This window comes from Hippoglossus hippoglossus, chromosome 23 (genome assembly GCF_009819705.1).
Source record: "Hippoglossus hippoglossus isolate fHipHip1 chromosome 23, fHipHip1.pri, whole genome shotgun sequence".
NCBI lineage: Eukaryota > Metazoa > Chordata > Actinopteri > Pleuronectiformes > Pleuronectidae > Hippoglossus > Hippoglossus hippoglossus.
Genome location: NC_047173.1, coordinates 10,808,923 through 10,833,623, shown reverse-complemented (window position 1 = coordinate 10,833,623; position 24,701 = coordinate 10,808,923). Strand labels below are relative to the sequence as shown.

Here is a 24,701-nt window from a genome sequence, read left to right as displayed (position 1 = left end):
CATTAACAGCAGAGAGCTTGAAAAGGCAGCATCTTCTGAGACATTTATCAGCAACATGTGCAAACAAGAGCTCATAGATTATAATGGTGTGACAGAAATGACATTAAAAACACAAAAATTCACAACTCTATTAATTACACAGCTCCTTTGACCTGATTGACTTAATCAGTTTTAATGTTTACTGTATTTATTTCATCGAACACACACACACACACACACACACATAATTTCATGGTGTTTCTGCTTTATTTTAATTGTAGGATTACAGTTTACATGTTTGGCATCTAGTGTAGCTGATCCCTCAATCCAGTGTGACTTATATGATAAACAGGAATAGAAAAAAACAAATCAATTTCTTCCTTTATTCCATACCAATGTTATTATTCCAGTATATAAATGGATCAATAACAACGCTTCAACACATCGTATTCTATCTATAATACATGAGATTCATCCAGCTGTTAAACTGACCTGCATGAACATTAAGTCACCCGATTAAATGTCATCTGCTCTCATCTGGTTCGTCTCAGCCGCCGGACGGTGACTTTGATTCTGGTGCCAGAGGTGTCAGGACAGAGTGTGATCTCAAGAAGGAGTAGCGGGTGGTGGGGAGACAAAGCCGCCTGTGTGATCATATGAACTGACACATCGGCTCATGACGCTTGTGCCTGTGGCAGAGTTTGTAGAGGGAGCCACATTTCTGTGACTGTGGTCGATGAACTGAAAATGTCAGCTTTATATAGTTACTGTGTTTTCATCTTCTTCTGCTTGCACCCAGAAATTGTAGATGCCAGATTATATGACACTTTAGTGCATGCATCAGTACTATGGGACATATGATCGAAATATTTTGTCCAGTCAGCTGTTTCTATGACCTACTGCTATGATGAGGATTGAGGCCGTTTTACTTGTGGCTGCTTTTATCTGAGGCTTGTGTTTGGTACACACAGTTTGAAGGCAACAGATATTTAGATTATTAATACTTTGTCCATGTTTTTTCATATGCAAACTGTCAAAACAAAAGGAAGTCTTTTGAATTCTGTTTTCCTCATCAATAAATGTCTTTCTCCTTTTCTTTCTAGGTGATCCCGCCACACCAGGCCTTGAGGATTAATTGGCTTCCTTCATCTAAGCAGATGCCCTATTTATTACTCTTTTCTCACAAAACCCATGGATTTCATTGAGCGTGTTGGAGAGGCCTTGATCACAGATATGTCAACACTGCATCAGGACATTCCCAGTGAAGAAGCACTTCAGTAGAAGACGGGAGTTTTGTGTTTCCAGCTCTCAGAACATTTATGACTATGTTGTAATAGCACAGGCTCCTCACTATTTTCTCAGGACACCACCTTGCTGGACTATTGTAGTATAGTCTCACTTGATCATTTGCTCCAGATACACGTACATCTCCTAAGTATACACCCCACATTGTGTCACCATGTACGGGAGCTCACGTTCCATCTCAAAGCTGGATGTTGTGGGATCCAATGGAAACGGATCGGTGTCTGGGAGTCCCGGTCGCTCCCCACGCCTCCCTCGCTCCCCACGCCTCGGACACAGGAGAAACAGCAGCACCAGCTCCACCGGCGGACTAACTGGCTCTGGTAAAACCCTGTCCATGGAGAATATTCAGTCTCTTAATGCCGCCTACGCCACAGGAGGTCCTATGTACTTCGCGGACACAGTTGATGACCCGATCGGGATTGGGAGTCTGGGCAGTGGGCTGAATCCCTCGCTGCCCAAAAGCACCATGACCTTGGGGAGGGCTGGTGCCAGGCTACCTTATGGAGTGAGGGCGGCAATTATGGGCAGCAGTCCTAATATAAACATTGGAGGTGTGGGTTGTGGAGCGCTCATGCCTTCTGATGCGATAGCGTTTGGAGGAGAGATGCCAAACCAGCCTCCACAGGCAGCTACTGTTCCCCACTCCATGAGACAGGTGAGGCACAGATGTGTGTTCTTCTGCTGTTGCTGCAACGCTGAAGTCAGTCATTTTTAAACTGAACTAATTAACATGTTCTACCTTATTGGTTTAATCTGCACAAAAAACAAGTCACTGCTTCTTACAAAGAAATAGTCGAGCATACAACCCCCACACCCGGCTGTCTCCAGGCTTTATACTAAGCTGAGGAACTTCGTTTTGAAGGGGCAGCTCAGTGCATCCCACAGATTTAATTCTATCTAAGGCGGTAGCAGGGGGGCACATGCACACATAGGTCACTCTCACTCGCAACAGATTCTGAGTGACAGGTTAATAGACTAAAAAGTGAAAGATAAGTTTTGGTGTGAAAAATGATCTGGATCGCATGCCACAACTGCAGCTGAAACTCTGAGGTGTGCATGGACGGTAAAAACGTTGTGGACCATAGCACGAGCATGCGGTAGCACAACATCAAAGGAGAGCATGCGGCAAATCGCGACTGCAAATAACACTGCACACACCAACTTAGAGATCTGTTATGTTCGTATGAGAAGGGTAAAAAAATGTTGGTTCATTATGAAACTGTGGTGGGACAAATAAGAATATGGCGGGCCGCCACCTTCTAGATAATTAATGGGAAACACTGCAGTCAGGAGAGTGGTATCAGTCTGCTAAGCTACCTCTTTGAAAGAAGGTGAATCAGCATATTTCCTCAAAAATGCTCAAGTAAAACGTAATTTTTTGTTCAGTTTATTTTCCGAAACTATAAAACATGAATCATTAGGAAATCATATTGTTATCTTGTAATGTTTGAAAATTAAAACAATAAAAGATCAAATCAGTTGCTTCTAGTAAAAAAAAATGGCATCACTGTGAACCATCTGTTCTATGTAGAGATTATTGATCATCTAGGTGTTTAAGAGTGAATTGTTTCCTTTAAAGTCACCCTTTAATTAAATATACATAAATCCTGTGTGCTAAAATAGATAAGGTCAGCCCTCCCACTGCCTGTGCACCATTAGTCATAACCTGAAAGCTCGTCTCTCTAAGAAGTTTCTCTCATTTCTCTCCCATACCTCCCCCTCTAATCGTTTCTAATTATTTCTAAAGCAAAACATTCCTTCATCTCTCCTCAACCCTTATTTCCTTAACAAGCCTCATACACTCTGTAACTTGGTGATTGTGAGGATGCTGTTTCTCTAAAGCTTGACTTTCATATCTGTAATGTTGCTGATTTACGAATGCAGATACATTTTGGTGTGGGCTCTTGTTGTTGTTTAAGAATGCATCCAAAGTATTTTTAATTCATTAAAACACTGCTCTCCTTATGCCAGGATGAATTAAACTTTTATATGGGAAGCGTATTCTCATTAATATTGAAGTTAGTTATGTAATCCATGAAGGAACTCGGTCTATAAATGTCTGTCTTGAAAAAATGGTTTGCTGCAAATCCTGTCTGAGCAAAGTATTTGCATTATATCTATTTTAATCTTAGTAATAATCTAAAAGTGCTTCACATACAGTACATAGGTCTTATTTTCCATATTTAATTTCACATACTTGCATAACGTTTCAGTTATTTAGTTCTTTTATCTCCATATGACGATTGTTGGGTTAATTATTCAAAATTTGTTCTGTTTGTTTTAACAGGTGAGAGACGGAGCCATGTCTGACCTTCAAACACAGCTAAGAGAAGTGCTGAGAGAGAACGAGCTGCTACGCAGAGAAGTAAGGACGCTTGAACGAGCATGATACTTTATATTTGCAGTTCTGTGACAAATGTTGTTTATAAATCTTCTTGGAATTCTGCAGTCCTGAATTGAAGATTAATACAACAGCAACAAGGACAAATAAAAGCAAGTGAATCTGATAAGTTGAGGGAAATAAAATATAACATCATCTGCAAACTTAATAAGGGATATTTAGGGCTGTTGACTGAAGATAGATGAAGCATCCCAGAGGATATAACCTAACACTTATTAACACTGTGTTGGATGTTGATTTCTTGTAGCTGGAGGCTAAAGAGTCCAAGCTGAGCTCCTCTATGAACTCCATCAAGACGTTTTGGAGTCCAGAGCTGAAGAAAGAGCGGGCGCTCAGGAAGGATGAAGCCACAAAGATGTCTGTCTGGAAGGAGCAGTACAGAGTCGTACAGGAGGAGACACAGGTAGGAAAAAGACATCCGTGTGTGTGCGTGCGTGTCTGGACCTACGTTTCTATGGGACACTGAATTATTTATACTGTATATATCTCTGGAGTGCCTTTGCTGGTTGCTCAGAGTCAAAGAAAATGGAGAAGGATGTCAACGGTTATATCCTCTTAACGGTTATATTGCATTTTGAATTTGAATTTTCTTCTGAGGAAAGCAGAAGTTTTAGAAAAAAGTTTGTTTCTCTGGATCCACTCCAAAATATAGAGGCTTCTTCCTTATGCCCCACCCATCCACAAAGTTTCATAGAAGTCGGTTCAGCAGTTTAAATTTTTTCTACCAAACCAAAAAGATGAGGTTTATCCTCCCCTAGTTGTCCTACTCAGTTTTGTCTGATTTTATTGGACGGCACACAGGGGACGGTGTATCTAGATCATTTTATGGACTGTTCTGGTGGATTTGTCTCGCTGCTTCAAGGCGGCCTCGAAGACGGATAAACAAATGAAGCGGGCTGCCTGGTTGGGGACTCCCAGCTGTCTTCTGGTTCAGGAGCCATCTGGATGAGGTGGAGACGCAGCTAGTCTGGCAGGAGGCTGGGATATTACGCAAGAGATGCACACATACTCGCTCGCTGTCACTTGCAGTGTCGGATTTCACATGCTGTCATGGACCAGCGCGGAGAGGCCTCACGCACTTGCTGCCTTTATTTTGAAGAAGCTAATGTCATTTTTACTTTTTGGTCATTATCACGTGCTCTTAGACCTGCTAGTGTGAGTGTATTTAAGGTTGGATGTTGCCTGCAGGACAAATTTAATGTGGGTTCTCTGCAAATTTGCTTTGACATGTTCTTTGGATGCAGATTTTGGCATGTTTGAGAACACTCATGCAGGTTCTGCGTGGCTGTGTGTAAATGTTTTAGTCAAAATGTGTGTGGTGTGTCTGAGAGAGAGAGAGAATGAAAGAACACATGATCAATTTATTAATCTACCATGTAGTTAACCTGCTGCTATTCCTACAACAATCCTCACTTGCTGTCACACACACACTCCTCCCTGGGTGTGTGTGTGTGTTTGTTGTAGTGAGTGAAAACACACGTTAAGACATGTAAGAGATTATATTCTTTTATTTTAATGTCAGGAAATATGTGCTCCCTCTCTTTGTTCATTGCTTTTACTTTCATCCCCTTTCTTTCCACCAGACAAATCACACCCTTTTAACCCGAGCCATCCTTTTCATTTCCTGCTCTCATTATCCTGTCACTTTCCCTCTCTTCGCTCGTCCTCTTTCTCTGTTCATCTCTGTCCCCTTGCTTTCTTTTTCTCTCTCTCTCTCTCTCTCTCTCTCTCTCTCTCTCTCTCTCTCTCTCTCTCTCTCTCTCTCTCTCTCTCAGTTCTTACTCTTGTTCTGCTTCTCTTCTTCTATTTCTGTCACCACCCGGTGAGTCAGCGCTGGCTTTCTCTCTCCTCCTTACCTCCTACCTTCCCTCCTCTCTCTCCCTCGTTCTCTCCATCCTCTTAGTTTTAGAAATTGAATAACACTCCCAGTAATTTTAGGACACACACACACACACACACCCTGTTCAGGAATGCACGTATAATCTCCACACTTCTTTCTTCCTCGTCCTTCCTACCTTCCTCCACACTTCCTCACTTCCTCGCCTCCTCCTTCATGCCTTACCCACTAACTTCACCTCTCTTTCGCCCCCTTCTGTTTTTCTTTCCTTCCTTTCCCACTCCCTTCCTCTCATATCAACACAATGTGTCACAATAGATTCGGAGCCAGTAAAACATTCCTGATCTCATGCTTGTACTTGTCGGACACTTGTTTTTATAAACGAGATGCAATAGATGATGGAGTAATTATATCCGACAACATGACAAATTTGAGTGTTGTCTGTTGTTTATTTGATTTCTGTGGGAGGCCGTGGCACAGGAGTTACACAACAAAAAAAGCATTTTATATTTTATTCAGACAAATTAATTTCTCTATCCACTACTTGGATCGATACTTCTCTGGATATTTCTTACTTGGTTTTGCTTTAATAGTTTTGCTGTTGTTGTCTTCTTGGTATTATAACTGTGTAAAATGACATGTGTAGTTGCCTTGTTTCACTTTCAGCGGACACATTAACATTGCAACAACATACGCAGTAGTCAGGAGTCCCGTTTCAGACCACGTCACAAGCGTTATACAATATTTACTCTCCTTTTGGCCTTGTTTGCTTAACTTCTATCTTCATCCACTCCTGGCGAAACTCTCCAGCCCTTTAGAAGCTCAATGCTCCAGTATGTTTACTCACTGTAACTTTATCTGTCCATGGTTTGGTCCTGGGCAGGGGAGCGTACACTTGGTTTATCAGAGCCTTTTCATCGAAAACTGCTGCAGGAAAAGTAGTGAACCTAAACAGTCAGATTGTGGGCTGTTAAGTGTTAAATCTCTAAAAGGCTCCATAGAGCTGAGGGCAACTGCGAGGGTGAGATGTCATCCCTGGATTTTATGAGCTACGCCTTTCACAGTAGGTTGGTTGATATGAATATATTGATTACTTCTGGGGTGTCAGGGTGGGTGGGATGACTTCTTCACACAGAAGACCCCCCCCATGACAAAGGATAAGCGGTATAGATAGTGGATGGATGGATGGAAAACGGGCTGACAGACCGAAATAAAATATTGTTTTGTGACATTATAGCAAGAAACATTCAGTTTGCGTTCATGCTCCTGACAGGTGTGTGATGCTTCATACCTTAAGGTGCCAAAGAGAGAAAAAAGAGAAAAAGGTCAACTCTCAGTAAGACACAGGTTTTTGCATATCTGCATATTCAAAGTCAGACTATATGTCAGGCTCTATTTTGTCGCATCCCCCCTGAGATACAGATTATTATTCTCGCAGTATTTACAGCCAGCTGCTCTCTCTCGTGTCACCACCCACATCCAGTAATTCTCTCTTCACAAGTTTTCTCAACATTGTCATGACACTCTCCATCTCTCTCCTGCCTCTCTCTCTTCCTCTCTGTCTCACCAATTCGCTCCCGACTGTCCGACTCCCTCTTCCCCCCCCTCTCCTCACTCTCCATCTGGGCCTGTGGAGCCGCTTTGCCCCAGAACACGATTCAATAGAAGCGACACAAACACAACCCGATCCAACAAATGCACTAGTCTGCATGCAGATGCCCGCTCTGTGCGGCCTCACCCTGTGGTCAGCGTCGTCTGTCTCATTGTCCCTCTCTCTGCGCTGCCTTTGCTCTGCTCTCTGTAAATGAGAGTGTTCACCCAATTTGTTCCACCTCTTTGATCACAGCAGGTACGTTCGACATTTCACCCAGAAAGAAAGCGAATCGTGGAGAAAAAAAAGGAGAAGATGGAGGAATGTGTAGAATGCTCGAGGAAAGCTTCTCTGTCTTTGGTTTTTCTTTCAATTCAAAGTTTCCTTCTTGTACATAAAAACCTTTGTCTTTTTCTACCTCTTTTTTTCCTCTTCTCTCCAATCAGTTTTCATTTAGATAGATATACAAGATCAAGCAGATGACAAGCAGCAGTTAGCATTCATGATTATAAGAGCATCACCTTTTCATTTCTGAAGAAAAATCCATGCAACTGAGAGGAGTTTGTTGCAGAAATGACGTGATGCTGCTGCTGTTTTCTGTCTGAAATATACATGAAATGATCCCTAATAAGATTTCATATTTCATGCATATTAAGCAACATAGGCTAAATGAAAAGGTTTTGAGAATATCTATGTTTTTGAGCAGAATTCATATCTGTTACTCTCTGGTCTATGTCCCAGCAATGAATCAGAGCGATGAACAATAACTACTGTGTCTGTCTGTATCTGGGGCTGCTAGATGCTATCAATTCTCTACTGTACTCCAGGCCAGCCATGTGACGTCATACCACAGCATGCGTGTTAATGCGTGTGTTTGTGTGCGTGTGTTTCACTTGTGTAGGGTGTTTGTATGTGTTGATTTGGATGTATTCATTTTTTAAGAAGTAGGCGCTGCCAGCCCGGTTTGTTTGTTTCCTTGATGAGAGAGAGAGAGAGAGAGAGTGGGAGAGAGAGAGTGGGAGAGCAGCGGGGGGGGAATATTTGTCCTTCCGTGAGTTGGCAGGCTCACGTGTGTGTCAGGACAATTGGGCTTTTTGTACACGGAAACGTGTGTGTGTCTGTCTGTGTGGAGGCACAAATTGCCTGGTTATAATTGTGTAGATTTTACTTGCGTGTTTGTTACTGTATGTACACAATGTGCACATGGAGAAAGTAATGCACGCATGTTCTTGTGCATGTGATGTATTGGTCTGCTCTGTTCTGCATCCACCGTCTCTATTTTTATCAAGTCTGTATGTTTTTGTTTGCATGCAACAGTTTGTGCGTTGTATGGAAATGGAAAGTACACGGAAGTGGTATGATGTCAGGTGTGTGTGTGTGTGTGTGTGTGTGTGTGTGTGTGTGTGTGTGTGTGTGTGTGTGTGTGTGTGTGTGTGTGTGTGTGTGTGTGTGTGTGTGTGTGTGTGTGTGTGTGTGTGTGTGTGTGTGTGTGTGTGTTAGAGGCTAGCGGCTGTTGTTCTTTTACTGCTGCACTGCTGTTTTCATTCTCTTCAATTATTTAACTTAATACTCAAGGTGCTGGTTTAGAATAAAGGGTTAGGGTTAGAGTGTTTGTGCGAGTGTTTGCGTCCGCTTGAGGAATTAAGGAAAATGTTTTCCCCTATTATAAAACATTAATTTAAATCAGACTGTTTCTGATCGTTTACTGGTCGTTAGAAAGTTTTAAACGTAGAATATGCATCTTCAACCATTAGAGGTCACTTAATCAAAACGATCATAAAAGACATAGTTTGATGATGTCTTGAAGCAGTGCAGGATCATGGGAGTTGTTGGCTTCACCAGCATTGATGATGGAAATCTACACGAGTGAGACGCAAATCATGCCCACAGATTTTATTCATGTTATGAATATGCAGCAAACCGCAATTACTAAACATGATCCATTATGATTGATTATTCCAAACAATGAAAGAAAAAAAGTCCCCAAAAAAGATCTAGCTGTGTGTGTGTGTGTGTGAGGAGGTTAATCCAAACAGGCAGATGAGTACAGTGCCCGTTACACCTTGGCAGCACTTTACCTTCAGGTCAAGAGTGTGATGAGGGAGATGGAGAGATGAGGCAGATTCGGAGAGACCGTCTTTCTCTCTCTTCTCCTTTCTTCCTCTTCTCCCCGTCTGCATTTTTTTCCCTGCGTTTTACTCTTTTTGCTCAAAGCGACAAACTTGTAGAGCGCGAGGGAGCGGGATAATTTCACAGACTGGCACTTGAGTGTATTTTCCACTCTTTGAACATGGCCTTCAGGTTAATGTGTAAATGCATGGTGCTACCAGAACCCTGATCTGTTCCGCCTCTGCAGTTAAAATGCTTAAAGCATGTGAAAATACTTAAATGCATTTATTCACTTGTGCACTAAATAAATAATTACTTAAAGGCACATAATACTTATTTTACTGTATAGATATACTGCAAACCACATTTAGACCAGCTTCTTTGCTGACTGAGTAAAGCCTTCTAATCACCGCCCAGCACTTAACGTTATTACTCCAGATTTTAAGTTGAGTATCCTGCGTTTCTAATAAATTACTCCAAGCAGGCATTGAGCTTGTTCTCAGGTTAGTTTGAATCCAATAGAAGTGGACACAGCCAGTTGTTTCCTGTGTGAGATTTCCATTTACGGTATAGAAAAAAATGTTGCCAGCAAGAGTTTCTGTGCCAGCTGGCTGCAAAAATGCTTTGTCTGGGTATCCTTATACCGGTAAAGAACCTGGAAGAGGAGGAGGGCGAGGGGAAAAGTGTGTGTGCGCGTGTGTGTGTGTGTGTGTGTATGGAGAAGATGGACCGAGATGTAAAGATGTGTAAAACATAGAGAGAAAGTAAATCGGTAGAGTGAAGGATAGATCAAAGCTGGGGATGGGAGCCAGGAAGGGGGAGGAAAAGAGGAGAGATGAATGGATGGCACAGACAAATCGAGCAGAAAAAAAAAAATGGATGAAATGTTAGAGAAATGGAAAGACGGATTGATGGAGAGAGATGCGTGAAGAAGAGGAGAGAAGAGTGTGGATGAAAGATAGAATTGATGGATTGAAGAGTTGGGGAAAAATAAAGGAGGGGAAATTGAAGGATGAATGAAAGACAGAGTAAGTAGAGTAGCGTTGCTGTTCTGATTACATATTGTCCTGTTACCGCTAACCATTTATTAACAATGCATATTTGCATTAACAGGTGGTGACATAGCACAGAATTTGAAACAGGATTTAAATTCAGAGATATTTAACAGTTCATCTGAATTGAATTAGGTTTGAATCACAGGAGATGACGAGGGGATTTTTCTCGTTGAAAAAGTCAACGCTGGATGTAAATCTGTAGGATGGGAGTTACAGTTGAGGGAGAGAAAGGGGGGAGGAAGGATTTATGGCAAGAGAGTGAAAGAGAAAATGCTGAACACACACACACACACACACACACACACACACACACACACACACACACACACACACACACACACACACACACACACACACACACACACTCACTCTGGGATTCTGCAAACACGTGCATTCCTCAGGAGTCATGCTCCTCGGCCCCAGATCCACAACTCTTCGATCTGTTGTCTCTTGTGTTCTTTGATTAAACCGGTCAGCTGTCCTGCTCCAGAACAAATGGGTTCTGTAGTGAGTCTGAACAAGTGACTATTTTCAGTTTTATGTCTGGAGCTTGAAATGACAGTAACGGTGGACAAGTGGCCAAATATCCCTGCTTATAGGATCTGTGAAGATGTTAATGAATCAGTGTTATTTTTGTAGTTTCCTTTTGGTTAATACCTGGTTACTTAAGTCAAAACCAGGAGTTTGTGTAAAACCTGTAGTATCATGGGGCTGTCATGTTCACAGTTCACGCAATTAACTTAACTTTTTTATTACATATTACAAAGAGAATTTAATAAAAACGTTTTTCTGTACATGCAAGCTGTTTGACAGTAAATCAGTGGAGGGGGTTGAGGCTCGACTGAGACGACCTGAGTGTGAATGTGTTTGACCCTCTGAATCATGGACTGTAAATAAAGATGGACAACAAGTCTCCACATCCTCTCATTGTACAACAATGAAGCTAAAATATCCAGGATACGGGCGCCACAGTCTTTGCCACAGCGCCTTTGACGTCATCTGGATCCAGAGTCTGCACAGTAGTGGTCGTGGTGTGGAGCTGCAGCATCGTGGTCCTGCCGATGCATGTGGTCAACCATTCGTGAGTCAGTCTCAGCTGTCAATCATGACGTCTCACCCCATTTTTTATTGCATCAAATAACTAAATACAAGTTATCTGAATACATGAGCACTTGAATATACATCAGTGTGATAACAACTAATTGAATTGAGGATTGAGAAGCATTAATTGACCATGTACTTTCACTCTAGTTGATTTAGCTTCATTTTCTGGGAAGCTGTCATGTCGTCCATCTTTACATCGTCTCTGGTTTGAATGTGATGCAGGGTGATCCTGGAAAAGACAATAAAGTTTTCTTTAAAGTTTTTTTTTCCCCTCAGTCCGTCTTTGATATGACTTTCTTTAAAGCACAAACACAATCATCTCCCTGTGTCATTCTACCTTATCTCCCTCCTTCTGTTTCCTGCAGCCTGCTCCTCTTTCCATCCACAACTCCTCGACCTATGAGTCATTATTCCTGTGTGTGTGTGTGTGTGTGTGTGTGTGTGTGTGTGTGTGTGTGTGTGTGTGTGTGTGTGTGTGTGTGTGTGTGTGTGTGTGTGTGTGTGTGTGTGTGTGTGTGTGTGTGTGTGTGTGAGTATACTATACATGTGTGCATCCATATCATATGCATGTGTGAGACAATCTCTCTTCCTCCATGTTAGAGTTAATTTATCGCGACTGTTATCCCTGCATTGCGTGTGTGTGCCTGCATGTGTATGGGTGTATGAGTCTCCTGTGTGTGTGTGTGTGTGTGTGTGTGTGTGTGTGTTAATGTATTAGGTCTTCTTTTTGTGTGTGTGTTTTTCACACATGAATGCTCATCAGTAACAGATGGTCCACAAACCTTTGTGTTTATTTAGCCAGGATGGAGTGATAGGTGAGAAGGAGGAGGAGAGAGAGAGGGAATAAGGTAAATAAAGGGAATGATAGTGGGGGAGAAACAGGACAGATGGACAGAGGAAAAGGAGGAAGGTGAGGGTGAGCGGCGGGTGAGGAACAGAATGAGATTCATATAAAAGTGTAAGTCCATCGCGCGGAGGGAAAGAAACGTTCCCTCTGTTTTTCTTTCACAAAGGCGCAGTGTTCGTTTTACAGTGGAAAGAAACGTGGCGAGAAAAGAAGGATTTGAAAATGAAAGAGTCAGTTTTCCCTCTTTGCCTACAAGGCTGTGATTTTGTGAGTTTCTGCTGTCGCTGTCTCACTTTCTCCACTTTCTCTCTCTCAATGTGTGTGTGTGAATGAGAGAGTGTGAGAGAGAGAGAGCCTGTGGTTCTGTGGCAGCCATGTCTTTCCTTATAAGGAGTGGGTTTGGGAAGAGTTGGTGAGGAATGAACAGAATTACAGTACAGTCACTCCCCTTTTCCGTCTATGCTTTTCCTTTTTTTCCTTCCTCTAACGTCTGTCAGTCTGCGTATCTGTCTGTCCGTCTAAATAGATGTGACAGCCAATGATTTAATTCCTCCTCTTCTCTCCTCTCGCTCTTTAAACCCACCACTGACCCTGATGTTGCATCTCAAAGTGACTGATTAGGGTCAACACTTTACTCTCGCCTTTCCTCCCTTTCTGTCTTGGCCTCCTCTCGGCAGTTTATTCATTTTTTCCTTACCTCGTTTAATCTCTTGCCTATTTCCCTCTTTTATCCGCACTTATTCTGGACTTCCGCTTTTGTTTTCATTCAATCTGATGCTATTTTCTTCCCGGAGCTTGTTCTCCTTTTTTTTTTTCCTGTTCAAATTGTATCCTCCTCTTCATTATGTTCTTCATCCTCCACCTATATCCTCAGAGAAAAGATAGAGAGTGTGTGTGTGTGTGTGTTAATCTGCGTGTTGTCTGATGCCTGAGTGGGCGATGCTTTCAAACCGCTTACGGTCATTTCACACACACACACACACACACACACACACACTAAACATTGCAACAACCTTCATTTTGTCTGTTGCATACGTGCATAACTTTGCGTTTTGTGCGTTCATTGTGTGTGTGTGTGTGTTTGTACATCCAATTGTGTGTACATGTGCTTATGTCACAGTGTGTGTCTGTTTGCGAAGGGGGGGGAAGCGTGACTCACCCGGCGAGCACAGAATAAGCGAGGGATGAGACGGAGGAGTAATAACGGAGAGATGGTTAATATTGAAAGACAGATGAGCGGTGACCTCGGGGGGGAGGGCGGGTGACGAGCGGATGGAATATTTGTCGCCGTATTCACGCTCCTCGTCTCGTCTCTTCCTCTTCTTCCTTTCCTCTTCCTCTTCCTCTTCCTACCCTCTTCTGAAAATAGATTATGCAGGATAATAATTTTGTTCCACAAGTGATCATTAGTTTAATGTGTTTCTCATTACAAGACACATTTTGTGATTAATTCATGATTTTAGGCAGCTGTCATGTCACTGTAATAAAACCATTAAGTTTGACAGGAGCTCATTTGAACCCTACTAGAGAAGTGAATGAGTGTCTCATGGTGTAAAAAACTGAGTGAGGTCATCCTGAAAACCTGGATTGACCCAATGAAATACATCAAATTTAAATCTTGTCTTTGCTTAAAGCTGCGGTTTCGAACCAGCGGGTTTCGAGTAAGTTTTGAAAAAAAGAAAATGACTGATTAGGCTTCTTTCCTGTTAAATCCTGTATCAGGCTTTAATCTCCTGCTCAGCCTACAGACACAAGCTATATGACGAGGCCTCACAAAGAGACACAGAGTACAGCGCCTGTGTGGTTGTGGCTTGATAGTGAGACATTTAGAGATTTTTGTCTGGATATTTTTCCACGTATGTCAGGTTCTTCCACCGATTATGTGGTAATGAAGCAAGTTCAATGAGTGGAAAAGCTGAATGTGGTACAGCTGATATACTAGTGTGTCTCATTTGACGAGACCAGAGCCCAACAAAAATACAAATAGATTCACATGAAGGTTGAATTTCTCCTCAACCTCAGTCTCACATCCTCTGTTTGCATTGATTTATTTCATGACTGACAAGTGGCTGCGGACAGAAAGTTTGTCTGTGAAACGTAGTTCATCTTTTGTTTATATGAGAGGCATCAAGGTGACTTGAAGTCTCTTCCTGCAAGTGCACTTAAACAACAACGTCATCTTTTTTAAAGGCTTTTATAAGTTGTTGTGAAGGATATTGGAATAACGTCAAGGTTCTGATTTTGCCCCTGCTTGTTGGTTGGTTGGTTGGTTTGTTTGTCAGCAGGTTTATGCATAAATAGATTTCCACACACCTTGGTGGAAGGGTGGGACACGGAGCAAGAAAGAACCCATACAATGTAGGGTTGTACCCAGAAGTAAGGGCAGAGTCCAAGGCATTTTTTGATCTTTTCACCAATTTCCCAGGGAATAATTCATGGATCTTGATGGAAAGACATCAGTTGTATTGATGGGGACTACTTGGGGGACGGCTTGATTGATTTTTAGGGGACCTCAACCTGCTCTGCTGTGGTAGAAAATATGTGGAGCACTCAGTCAAATTCACAACTTTTGATTTGTTAATCATCACTGGGATGGAGATCATTTCCCATCTTGCACTTGTTTACTTTCTACCAGCTTGATGGATTTATCTGTCCTTCCCTTGAAGGAAACATCTGTCCTCTTGATTCCTCTTCTTGTTTGTGTGTTTGTCCCATTTACACACAGTTTAAATGTATTTATCTTTTTCTCGCCGTTTTTATCAGTTGAACGGGAAAATAAACTGAAAGCAGAAGTGAAGATGCCTCGAGAATCAGTCAGAAATCAAACTGGAGTGAAAAATGTGCTTATTCCTCACATGGAGAACATGTGTTTGTGTTTCTAGTCGAACTCACAGTGTAATATCAACATCTGAGTGTGTGCAGTATGCATATTTGTGACTGAGCCCCTCAATGGAATTTCTGAGGAATCAGGAAGCGTTTGACAGGATCAGAGGTGAAAGAACCAGAGACGACTCAGCAGAAACTGAGATGAAAAACACACCTCGTGTTCTGGCTCTCTTTCTGTCTCTGTCTCCCTCTTTTCATCCATTCCTCTATTTCTCCCGGACGCAATTAACGCTCTGTTTTCTCTCTTTTCTCACTCCATCCTCGTTATCTCCCTCTCTGTTTGTGGTTCTTTCTGCCCGCTTCCTTCTATATTTCAGACCTTCTTTATCATCTGGTCTGGCATTTCTCAGCTCCGCATTCCAGCTGTGTGTGTGTGTGTGTGTGTGTGTGTGTGTGTGTGTGTGTGTGTGTGTGTGTGTGTGTGTGTGTGTGTGTGTGTGTGTGTGTGTGTGTGTGTGTGTGTGTGTGTGTGTGTGTGTGTGTGTGTGTGTGTGTGTGTGTGTGTGTGTGTGTGAGAGTTTCTGAATTCTTTATATTTAACCTTTCAAGTTGTGTGTGTGTGGGTTTTGTTCCTGTTTGCTTGAATTAATGCAGAATTACAATGATATGCATTAGAGTGTGCACAACTATTGAGGCTTGTGTGTGTGTGTGCACGCTCTGACATACTTTTAGTTGCTTGATGTTATAGTGAGATTATGTGTTTGCCTGACTGATTACAGCACATAATGATCTATGCAGACATGCACGTGCATTCATTTAATGCCTAAATAGTGCATGAAATTTATATATTACTGTAATGAGTACAGATGTGTGTGTTCATGTGTGTTTCTCTCCCCAACTCATTTTTTCACTCCGCATACAGCTGCGTCTTTCTGTTTTCATATTCATATCTATGGCTATAACTCGTTTTTTCTTGCTATTAATTGATTAATAGATATATTCAATTTCCCTCCCTTCCCACCCCACACTCCGAGATCCTCTAGATCTAAATAAAGAAGTGAAGCCAAACAGAAAAATTACATTAAAAAAGAAATTTACATTTATTTTAAAATTAATTAATCAAAATCATCCCACAGTTTGGGCCGTATCACACTAATCGAGAGGTGCCCCAGTTTACAACAGTGGTGATTATACCATCATATAGGAAAAGGCATCCAGACATTTGTACGTTTGTCCTTGCTTCCCCTCACTTCACGTTCTTTTAAAAGATTGAATAGAATAACATGCAATTACAAAGGCAATCCAGAGAGAAGAGAAAACTTGGAAATAAAATGAATTTAAGAAGGCAGCAGGAAATTACAAGATTTTACAATTGATTTAAAGGGCAGTCACACACCTTAGACCCTTGAGAATGTTTATTATGCAGAAAATACGTAGGTACAAGGTCCCAGGTTCTCAAGCAGGACACTCGCCGTTGCTTATTTTGTCTGAACATCTAAAAAGAAATCCAAAAATGCTGTTTCTAACCACAGAAAAGCTGCAAAATACCAGAGCCCATAAATATTTTGCTTCTTCTTTCAATAAAGTATGAAGCATTTGAGCACGTCCAAACATTTGAGATTGTGTGCACATTCTTGCATGTTTCCCTCATATGGGTGGGTCAGCGAGTGCATGTCTAAGGGAGGAGTTGTAGTTGGCATGGAGACAGATGGACGGACCACAAAGGGAATATTTAAAAGATGCTCTGTGTCTGTGTCTCTCAGTCTTCAGGGAAATCCTAGAAATGTCAGTGTCAAGTCACTCTGTGTGTGAGACATATATGGTGACACAGCGAAGAAGAAGAATTCAATAAAATGTACATGAAATAAATGTCTTTATTATGAAATAAAGACAAAGCAGACTCTGCCCTGGCTGTCATGCAACACAAACCAGAGCTACCACCGTTTGCGTGTGTTTGTACAAGTACATACTTTATTTATGATCATTATCTGCTGCTCTGTCCCTTTCTCTTCCTTCTTTTCCTTAATATCTAAGAATTGTTTTTCTTTGCCCCCCAGCTCATTTGTCTCCTCCCTTTCTCCTTTAATCTTGTCCTGTCTCTTGTCAATGTTGATTAACAATAGCTGCGAGGGCGTCTCTGCCTTTTATAACCTATTATTTTTTTAATCTTCTATTTACTTTTGCTTTTATTAGTGCACTTCTCTCTCAGCTGTATTTTTTTTTAATCTCTGGAAAGTCACCATGACTTGTGTGTTGCTCAGGCTATTTGTGACGCAGTCTGAAAAAGCCTCAGGGCATTGTAGTGACGTTGCGGACACACACACACACACACACACACACACACACACACACACACACACACACACACACACACACACACACACACACACACACACACACACACACACACACACACACACACACACACACACACACACACACACACACACACACACACACACACACACATTATAAACCCCTATTTTGTGTGACTCAGGCCGAGTCGTGTCATCTTGTCCTCGTGTCAGCTCGATGGTGGTGATACAAACCTGCCAACACACTTCTGTGACACACTCGCTCAGTCAAGATGACATAAACATACTGTTGGATGTTTCAGTCAGCAGGTCACTCACTCGCTCAGATTTCAGATCAAAATTCAATCAATTAAATTTGTCAGACATTATTTGTGAGCTTTCTTTGAGCAGTAGTGACAACAACCACAACAAGAAGACAGCAGATCAAATAATACTACATAATTTAAATGTAATGAGATAAAGAAACATAAAGTAAAGCCATTAACTAAAAGTACACGTTAAGGGACGATTTTGAAGCAGACGATGTTTCAAGTCTGAATTCCTCAGGTAAACTATTCCAGTGGCTTGGGGCCTAGACAGCAAAGGCCCTGTTACCTTTGGTCTTGACCGAGTAATATCTAACAGGGTCTTATCGGAAGATCTCAGGCTGCGGGCCGGTGGAGTGTTGACTTAGACGTTCAGTCAAGTAGCTTGATAATAAGCTTAACCGCGCATCACATTACCTGATCTTACCTGTTCTTGTCTTTCTTCACACTCTACTCATCTCTTTCAGCAGCATCACCACAACATCCACACACTTTTACATTTCATACATTTGACGGGTATCTACTCTCTCTCTCTCCCTCCAGCATCTTCAGTGCACCATCCAGGCTTTACAAGATGAGGTCCGAATCCAACGCGATCTCAACCACCTCTTCCAGTCAGACTACTCGGATTCTGGGCACCTCGGAAACCACGCCTTCTCCCCTCAGGAAATGACAGAGGACAACTTCCTGCGTCTCCACGCCGAGTACGAGCGGCAGGTCAAAGAGCTCTTCCTCCTGAGGAAGACGGTGGAAGAAATGGAGCTGAGGATAGACACACAGAAACACACACTGACTGCCAGGTAAAGACCGAGGACACAGACGGGGGAGGTTTGGCTCTGTTCTGATGTCCAATTTTAGGCCTCCATTATGTTAAAATCCATAATATTCTTGCCCAACAGGGATGAGTCAATAAAGAAGTTACTGGAAATGCTGCAGAGTAAAGGCCTGTCGTCACGGGCAACAGAGGAGGACCACGAACGTACGAGGCGACTGGCCGATGCTGAGATGACCATTCACCAGCTGGAGGGCCTGCTGGAGCGAAAAGACAAGGAGATGCTGCAACTCAGAGAGGTGTGTGTCTGTCTGTGTGTGTGGGAAGAGAAAACAGAGTGCATTCAAGGTTTCCCCCGTGCATGAGTGTGTGTGTGTGTACAGCCAGATGTGAGTGTAAACAAATCAAACCCTGTCATATTCAGGCAATGCCCTTGGCTGTTTCCACTCCTGGCTCATAATTTAGCTTTAACACACAACAAAAACATTAACAGACACACACTAACACACCCACACACACACAACTCTCTAACTTCTCTCTCTCAGCTGTTACTGAGACTATTGTGGTATACAATAGCTCCATCTACTGGTTAGATGTTGTTATTACAAAACAAATATAAAAATATTGACCTTTAATTTAAACTTAAGTTTCAGCATATAAAAAGTCTTCAATGCACTTTCATACATTTTTTCAGGGCTAATTTTAATAATTGCCGATGTGACAAACCTTTTAATTATAGTTTAATTATTTCAAACAGTACAAAATTATATACTCTATTACCTCCGTCACACTTTCAACTTGTTATTATTTTTTTTTAAAGTGAAATGTTTGGGCGTCATTCATAGTGTGTTGTAGTTAAGCGATACAGATATTAGAATAAATGACAACAAACAAGACTCTAGGGAACCGTCTACAAACACCTCGTTCAGAATTTATCTGAGTACACTCGGCTTGACTGTGGGAAAGACTACAGATACATTCTGAGATTACAATATCCCTTCATATCTGTCGTAATTAACATCTTAATCTTCATTCATCAGTAAATGTAATGTGTTTAAACCTGCAGGAAACCTTATTTCTGTCTATGCAGATGCAAATAAGACTGTTTTAACTCTTGATTTTAGTGATGAAATACATTACAACATAACACTGTATGTGTGATGATAATGATTTTCTTTAAATAGTTTCTATTCAGACAAAACTGTACAGCAAAGAACCACTAGGTTGACAAACGTTTCAGTTCACAAGTTCATAAATCAGCTCCAAATGCACCATGGACAACGGCTGAGAAATGTGCATAAACACACCTACACAAGTCATGCATCATTATAGTTGCTTCACATTGCATCAGAGTTTCTTTTATTTTGACAGAGATGGTGTTAATTACAAAACAGAGACTCAGGAAAAGAAAAATCTGACTTTTTTGCTTCCACACTTGGCTCCATCTTTTCTGCTTTTACCTCCGACACTGTAGAGGAAATGATCGTCAAATCTTTGTGTGTGTGTGTGTGTGTGTGTGTGTGTGTGTGTGTGTGTGTGTGTGTGTGTGTGTGTGTGTGTGTGTGTGTACGTGTGTGTGCACTCATGAGTTTTTATACTATTGCCTAAAACCACTTGCACCCTAGCCTCCCTTTCACATACGTGTGTTTCTATGCTTCCCGGCTCCTGCATTAGCTTTGTCAGCCTCTCACTGAGTTTCCTCCAAAGAAAAGCAGTGATGCATACACTGCTGCGTCCTCCCCTCTGCTTTCATTCCCTCCCTCTCTCGCACTCTTTCTCCCTGTCCCTTTTTTCCCTTTTTGTGTCACTACATCCACTACACTCCCCCTTCTTTACTCTCTCTTCATTTGACTAGTGAGTTGTGAACCACAGCCAGGCAGACAGACCATCCCTGCGTGTAGCTCAGTAAATTAGCTTAGTTCAAATTTTTATTGAATTGTGATTTAAGTTATATATTATTTTATGAGAGCTGCTGAAGGAGACTAAAGTTGGTATCCTATGGTTTTATTTTCTACTTTTTGGAGCCATATCGCTAAAATTCCTATTTTGAATTTGTATTCTTTTAATTCAATTAGTATTTTTTAGCTTCTACTACATTTTCGAATTTATTTGAAGCTAAAAGCTTTGAAGCTGGGACCTACTTTTTTGAATTAGAATCATTTCAGGCCATCAGATTAGATCATTCATTCAGATTTTGGGCTGAAACGGTCTCTGTCAGCTTCTTGTGTGGCTCGCCTCACTGTTTGAAGGATGTGGGACGGACGCATCGACCCGAGGAGGCTAAAGGCCAGCGCCTCCGCGAGAGGGAGACATCGCATTCCCGCCTCTCCCTCCATCCCGCTCTCTCCCTCTTTTCCCGTTTCTCCCTCCATCTCCATCCCGCCACCTTTCCACGTGTCACCCCCCTTCCAGCCATGCCCTCCTTTCTCTCCTTCGCGTCATCACCCACTCCGCTCCTCTCCCTCCTTCCCAGCACCTTCCCCTCCTTCCCATCGCCACCTCTTCCATCCCGTTGTCCGGCCCTCCTCTTGCTCCCCTCACCATCCCTATTTTGTTGTTGCCTCCTCTGTCCATCCTTCCCTCCAGCACTCGTTCCCTGCTCCTGCTCCACGTCCCACACCCACTGTCCAGCCCTCCCTCCATCCCTTCCCACCAGGTGTTGTCACCTCCTGTCCCGGTACAAGACCTTCTTCCCCCTTACTTCACCCCTCGCTCCATCCCTCTCTCCACCCCTCTCTCCATCCCTCCGTGTCTCTCTCTCCGTCTTCTCCTGACCATCTTGGTGTGTGTGTCCCTCAGGAGCTGCACAGGAGATATGAAGCAGCTCCAGAGTCGACGAAGACCAAGGCCCTGCAGACAGTCATCGAAATGAAGGTAAATATTGGATGATAATTATTTGTGTCTGTGCTTTATATCAAAATCAGCAATAATAAATAGAAGTTTTACTTTTTAAGAATATTTTAATTCTTTTAGACAGTGCAAAAATAAATTGAAAATGAAATAACAAGTAAATAGAACACGAGTTAACGCGTGGATGTCCTGGCAGGATGCAAAGATCAGCTCGATGGAGCGTGGCTTGAGGGAGCTGGAGGAGGAGGTGAACATGCTCAAGTCCAACGGAGCTCTGAGCAGCGAGGAAAGGGAGGAGGAGATCAAACAGATGGAGGTCTACAGATCCCACTCCAAGTTCATGAAGAACAAGGTGATAAACACACACACACACACACACACACACACACACACACACACACACACACACACACACACACACACACACACACACACACACAGAGACACTCAGACATGCACTGCACACATATCTGCTTGTCTAATCATTTTTTCTCCTTGTGTTGTAAAAAATTGTTGGAATCTCTGACTTGCTGGAAAAATAACTGCTCGTCTTTCCTTTACTATTGACGGGAACAGCTTTAGTGTCAGGATGGCAAAGTGCTTCTATGGGAGCCGTGCTCATTATAACAAACCAGCACTTCTGTCATGTGGGGATTCAAGTATGTTTGGAAATTCAGTAGATTGTCGTTCTCCGTCAGCTGTTTGAGATGAAGTGTAGTGTTTAGTTTCTGCCGTTTTTTCTATCTCACGTCAGTAACAAAGAAATGTTCACCTCTTCCTTATCTTCCTGGAGGTTTTTAGAAGACAGCTTTACCTCTTTGGTTTAGAGGTTCGGACACGACCAGCGTGTTTGCCTTCTTGTGATTTATTAGTGAAGAGAAACTAATGGAATAATACAACTGCTGACTGGTTCAAGTGCAAGGACCAGTAAGATTACTTCGGTGCACATAACAGTGAAACAGTATTGTTAAGAGTTTATTCTCATTATCACTGTATTCAAATCCTTAATCACTGTTTCCCTGAATTATGTCTGCATGTGAGGTGCTTGAATATGCTGTTGAGTGGTTCGTGAGTCAGTGGCTTCTGATTTGTTGTGGTCATGGTGACGCCCTCCTCTCCTGTCAGGTTGAGCAGCTGAAGGAGGAACTAAATCACAGCCAATCAGAGAAGGAGGAGCTAAAACAACGAGCCAATGAGCATCAACGGGAGGTGTCTGCAGTAAGAGACACACCTCTGTGTCTGTTTGCTAGATCTTTATTTCTTTTCTATTTCTTCCTTTCATTCTTCCTTTCTTTCAGGTTGTCTGTCTAATGGCTGCTGCTTGAGTAGAATCCCAGTAGTGTTCAGACAACAGCCACTATAACTCTCAAATGTCATTCATGCTAATCGGCTGAAGATTTATTTTCATTTTCGGATTTTGAGAGCATCGTGGGAAATGATCCCAAGCTATAATCACATTATTTGTGGAGGCAGCACTGCCATTCAAATGTTCCAACTTGATCAGCACCCATGAAAGAACAACAACAACCGCCTACAGTCAACTCTGTGACCTGAAAGCAACACTGTCACTTTTACTGAGCAGCAGCGCCCCCTGCAGCCACATGTGGAGATTAATTCTGCTGGGTTTCATGTCCGAGCGATTTTAAAAGTTTCCTTGATTTAAAATTGGAGATAAACGCTGCTTTTTAATGACGTCTACGTCTTTTTAACTGATCTATAGTTCAGCATTTCTCTTGAACTTGCTGCACCTGATTCCGACAAGTTAAGCTGTAACTACCCCATCATCCCATCATAGAGAAAGAACCAACGTTGAGAGTGAGGAGGGGGAATGAAAGTGTTCTCTCGAGCGACCTTCCCATTCTGTTGGTGACCAATGGCTTTTGACAGTAATAGTTGTTTCTAGCCGTCTGAGCCGCACAATTACAGACCTGAAGCTCAGAGTCCAGCTGTGCTACACTGTGCGTATCTCTAACCTGCTTGTTTTTCTCCTCGCATGTGGTTTCTCTCTCAGCTCGTGGCTGGGATCACTTTTCTGAGGCATTCAAAGTTTTTATAGGATCAACTTTTCTGTGGGGGTTTGGGTCAATTCTTTTTTTTTTTTAATGTCAAGTTGAATTCATTCTCAAATGTCACTCCCAGTCACCTGGGCCAAAGGAACTTCGGTTCATCACCCATGAAAATTAAACAGTAGTCATGTGTTTTCTTTCTTAATAATCTCAGGCTTACTGTAAGAAATGACCCTAACCCACTGCTACAAATACAGAGAGAAGGAATTTAATACTGGCCTGACTTCCATGCGTGTCTAACTGTTAAACAAACAAGGCTATCCTAGAAGTCCTAGAAGTGTCAAGATTATATTTGATCAAACTCGCAGCTTTACGTGTGTAATCGGACACAGTGCTCTTTATAGAAGGCCACTCACACACTGTGTATACTGCACAGAACACTAGTGTTACTTTCTTTTTAAAAATATTTTTATATGGACGTAGTAAGATCAATGGCAACCATGTTCTCTTTTGAAGGAACGATCAGGCTCTTGCTGTAAAGATGTAAATGTTCTTGGCTGACTTCTTGGCTGACTTCTTCCCGTCAGTTCTGTGCACTGCTTATTCTTCTTTTTCAGACTACAATGGAGTTATGAACAATGTCTAAAAACCTTAACACGCATCGTAGAATGAGTGCTCTCTGCTCACTTGGTGAAGCTTGTAGTGGATTTTAATATATATAAGCAAGTTATCCTCTCTAATACATACTCATAACTGGTCTCTCATCTTTCTATCCCACACCTGTGTCTTCATGTCGTGTGTGTGTTTCTCAGATGGAGCAGGCGAAGCAGGATCTGAGTCGTAAGGACAGCGAGCTGCTGGGTTTCAGGACCAAACTGGAGACACTGAACAACCAGTTTTCAGACAGCAAGCAACACGTGGACGTTCTCAAAGAGTCCCTCACTGCCAAAGAACAGAGAGCCGCCATACTGCAGACCGAGGTCAATTATCACACTTTAACAACACTACATGTGATGGCACCATAGACTTTATTTTCACCGACTGTGTTTGTGCACACAGGTGGATGCCCTGCGTCTCCGCCAGGAAGAAAAGGAATCATTCCTGTCGAAAAAGAGTCAGCAGATATCAGCGCTGACAGACGAGAAGAGCACTCAGCAAGGAGAGATCACCGACCTCAAGGACATGCTGGACGTCAAGGAACGCAAAGTTAACGTGCTGCAGAAGAAGGTAGGAAAATCAATGCCACTGGAAGAATTAGGTTGAAATCAGTTTCTTTTCCTAGAATGACCTCATCGATACTGTCTATTCAAACTGATTATGTAGCAATATTGTCGAAAAAGGCCTTATCTGAAATATTGTGTGTTATTATTAGTGAAATCCATTTTAGAAGAGTCATGGA

At 42.2% G+C, this 24,701-nt stretch overlaps 2 protein-coding genes across 12 annotated transcripts in view; both read left to right on the top strand.

The window, feature by feature from the left end:
• LOC117757379 (ninjurin-2-like) overlaps positions 1-10,571 on the top strand; it is a 46,929-nt gene extending 36,358 nt beyond the window's left edge. Inside the window, exon 5 of the mRNA XM_034578487.1 lies at positions 10,555-10,571. The gene's annotated coding sequence lies outside the window, so the exon portion shown is untranslated. The remainder of the gene's footprint in view (positions 1-10,554) is intronic.
• The window catches only part of LOC117757376 (ELKS/Rab6-interacting/CAST family member 1-like), a 113,038-nt gene that overhangs the window by 8,288 nt on the left and 80,049 nt on the right, over positions 1-24,701 (top strand). For 6 of the 11 annotated variants that reach the window (XR_004613104.1, XR_004613103.1, XR_004613102.1 and 3 more), the window contains exons 2-10: positions 1,083-1,939; positions 3,572-3,649; positions 3,933-4,088; positions 18,218-18,474; positions 18,574-18,745; positions 21,246-21,320; positions 21,493-21,648; positions 24,115-24,282; positions 24,362-24,529. Coding sequence is in view for 6 of the 11 variants with exons in the window: in XM_034578478.1 (XP_034434369.1) it covers positions 1,439-1,939; positions 3,572-3,649; positions 3,933-4,088; positions 18,218-18,474; positions 18,574-18,745; positions 21,246-21,320; positions 21,493-21,648; positions 24,115-24,282; positions 24,362-24,529 (1,731 nt within the window). In the remaining 5 variants the exon portion in view is untranslated. Of the gene's footprint in view, positions 1-1,082; positions 1,940-3,571; positions 3,650-3,932; positions 4,089-18,217; positions 18,475-18,573; positions 18,746-21,245; positions 21,321-21,492; positions 21,649-22,421; positions 22,515-24,114; positions 24,283-24,361; positions 24,530-24,701 lie in introns of all 11 variants that reach the window. The other 5 variants (XR_004613100.1, XR_004613101.1, XM_034578474.1 and 2 more) reach the window with 1 other exon arrangement.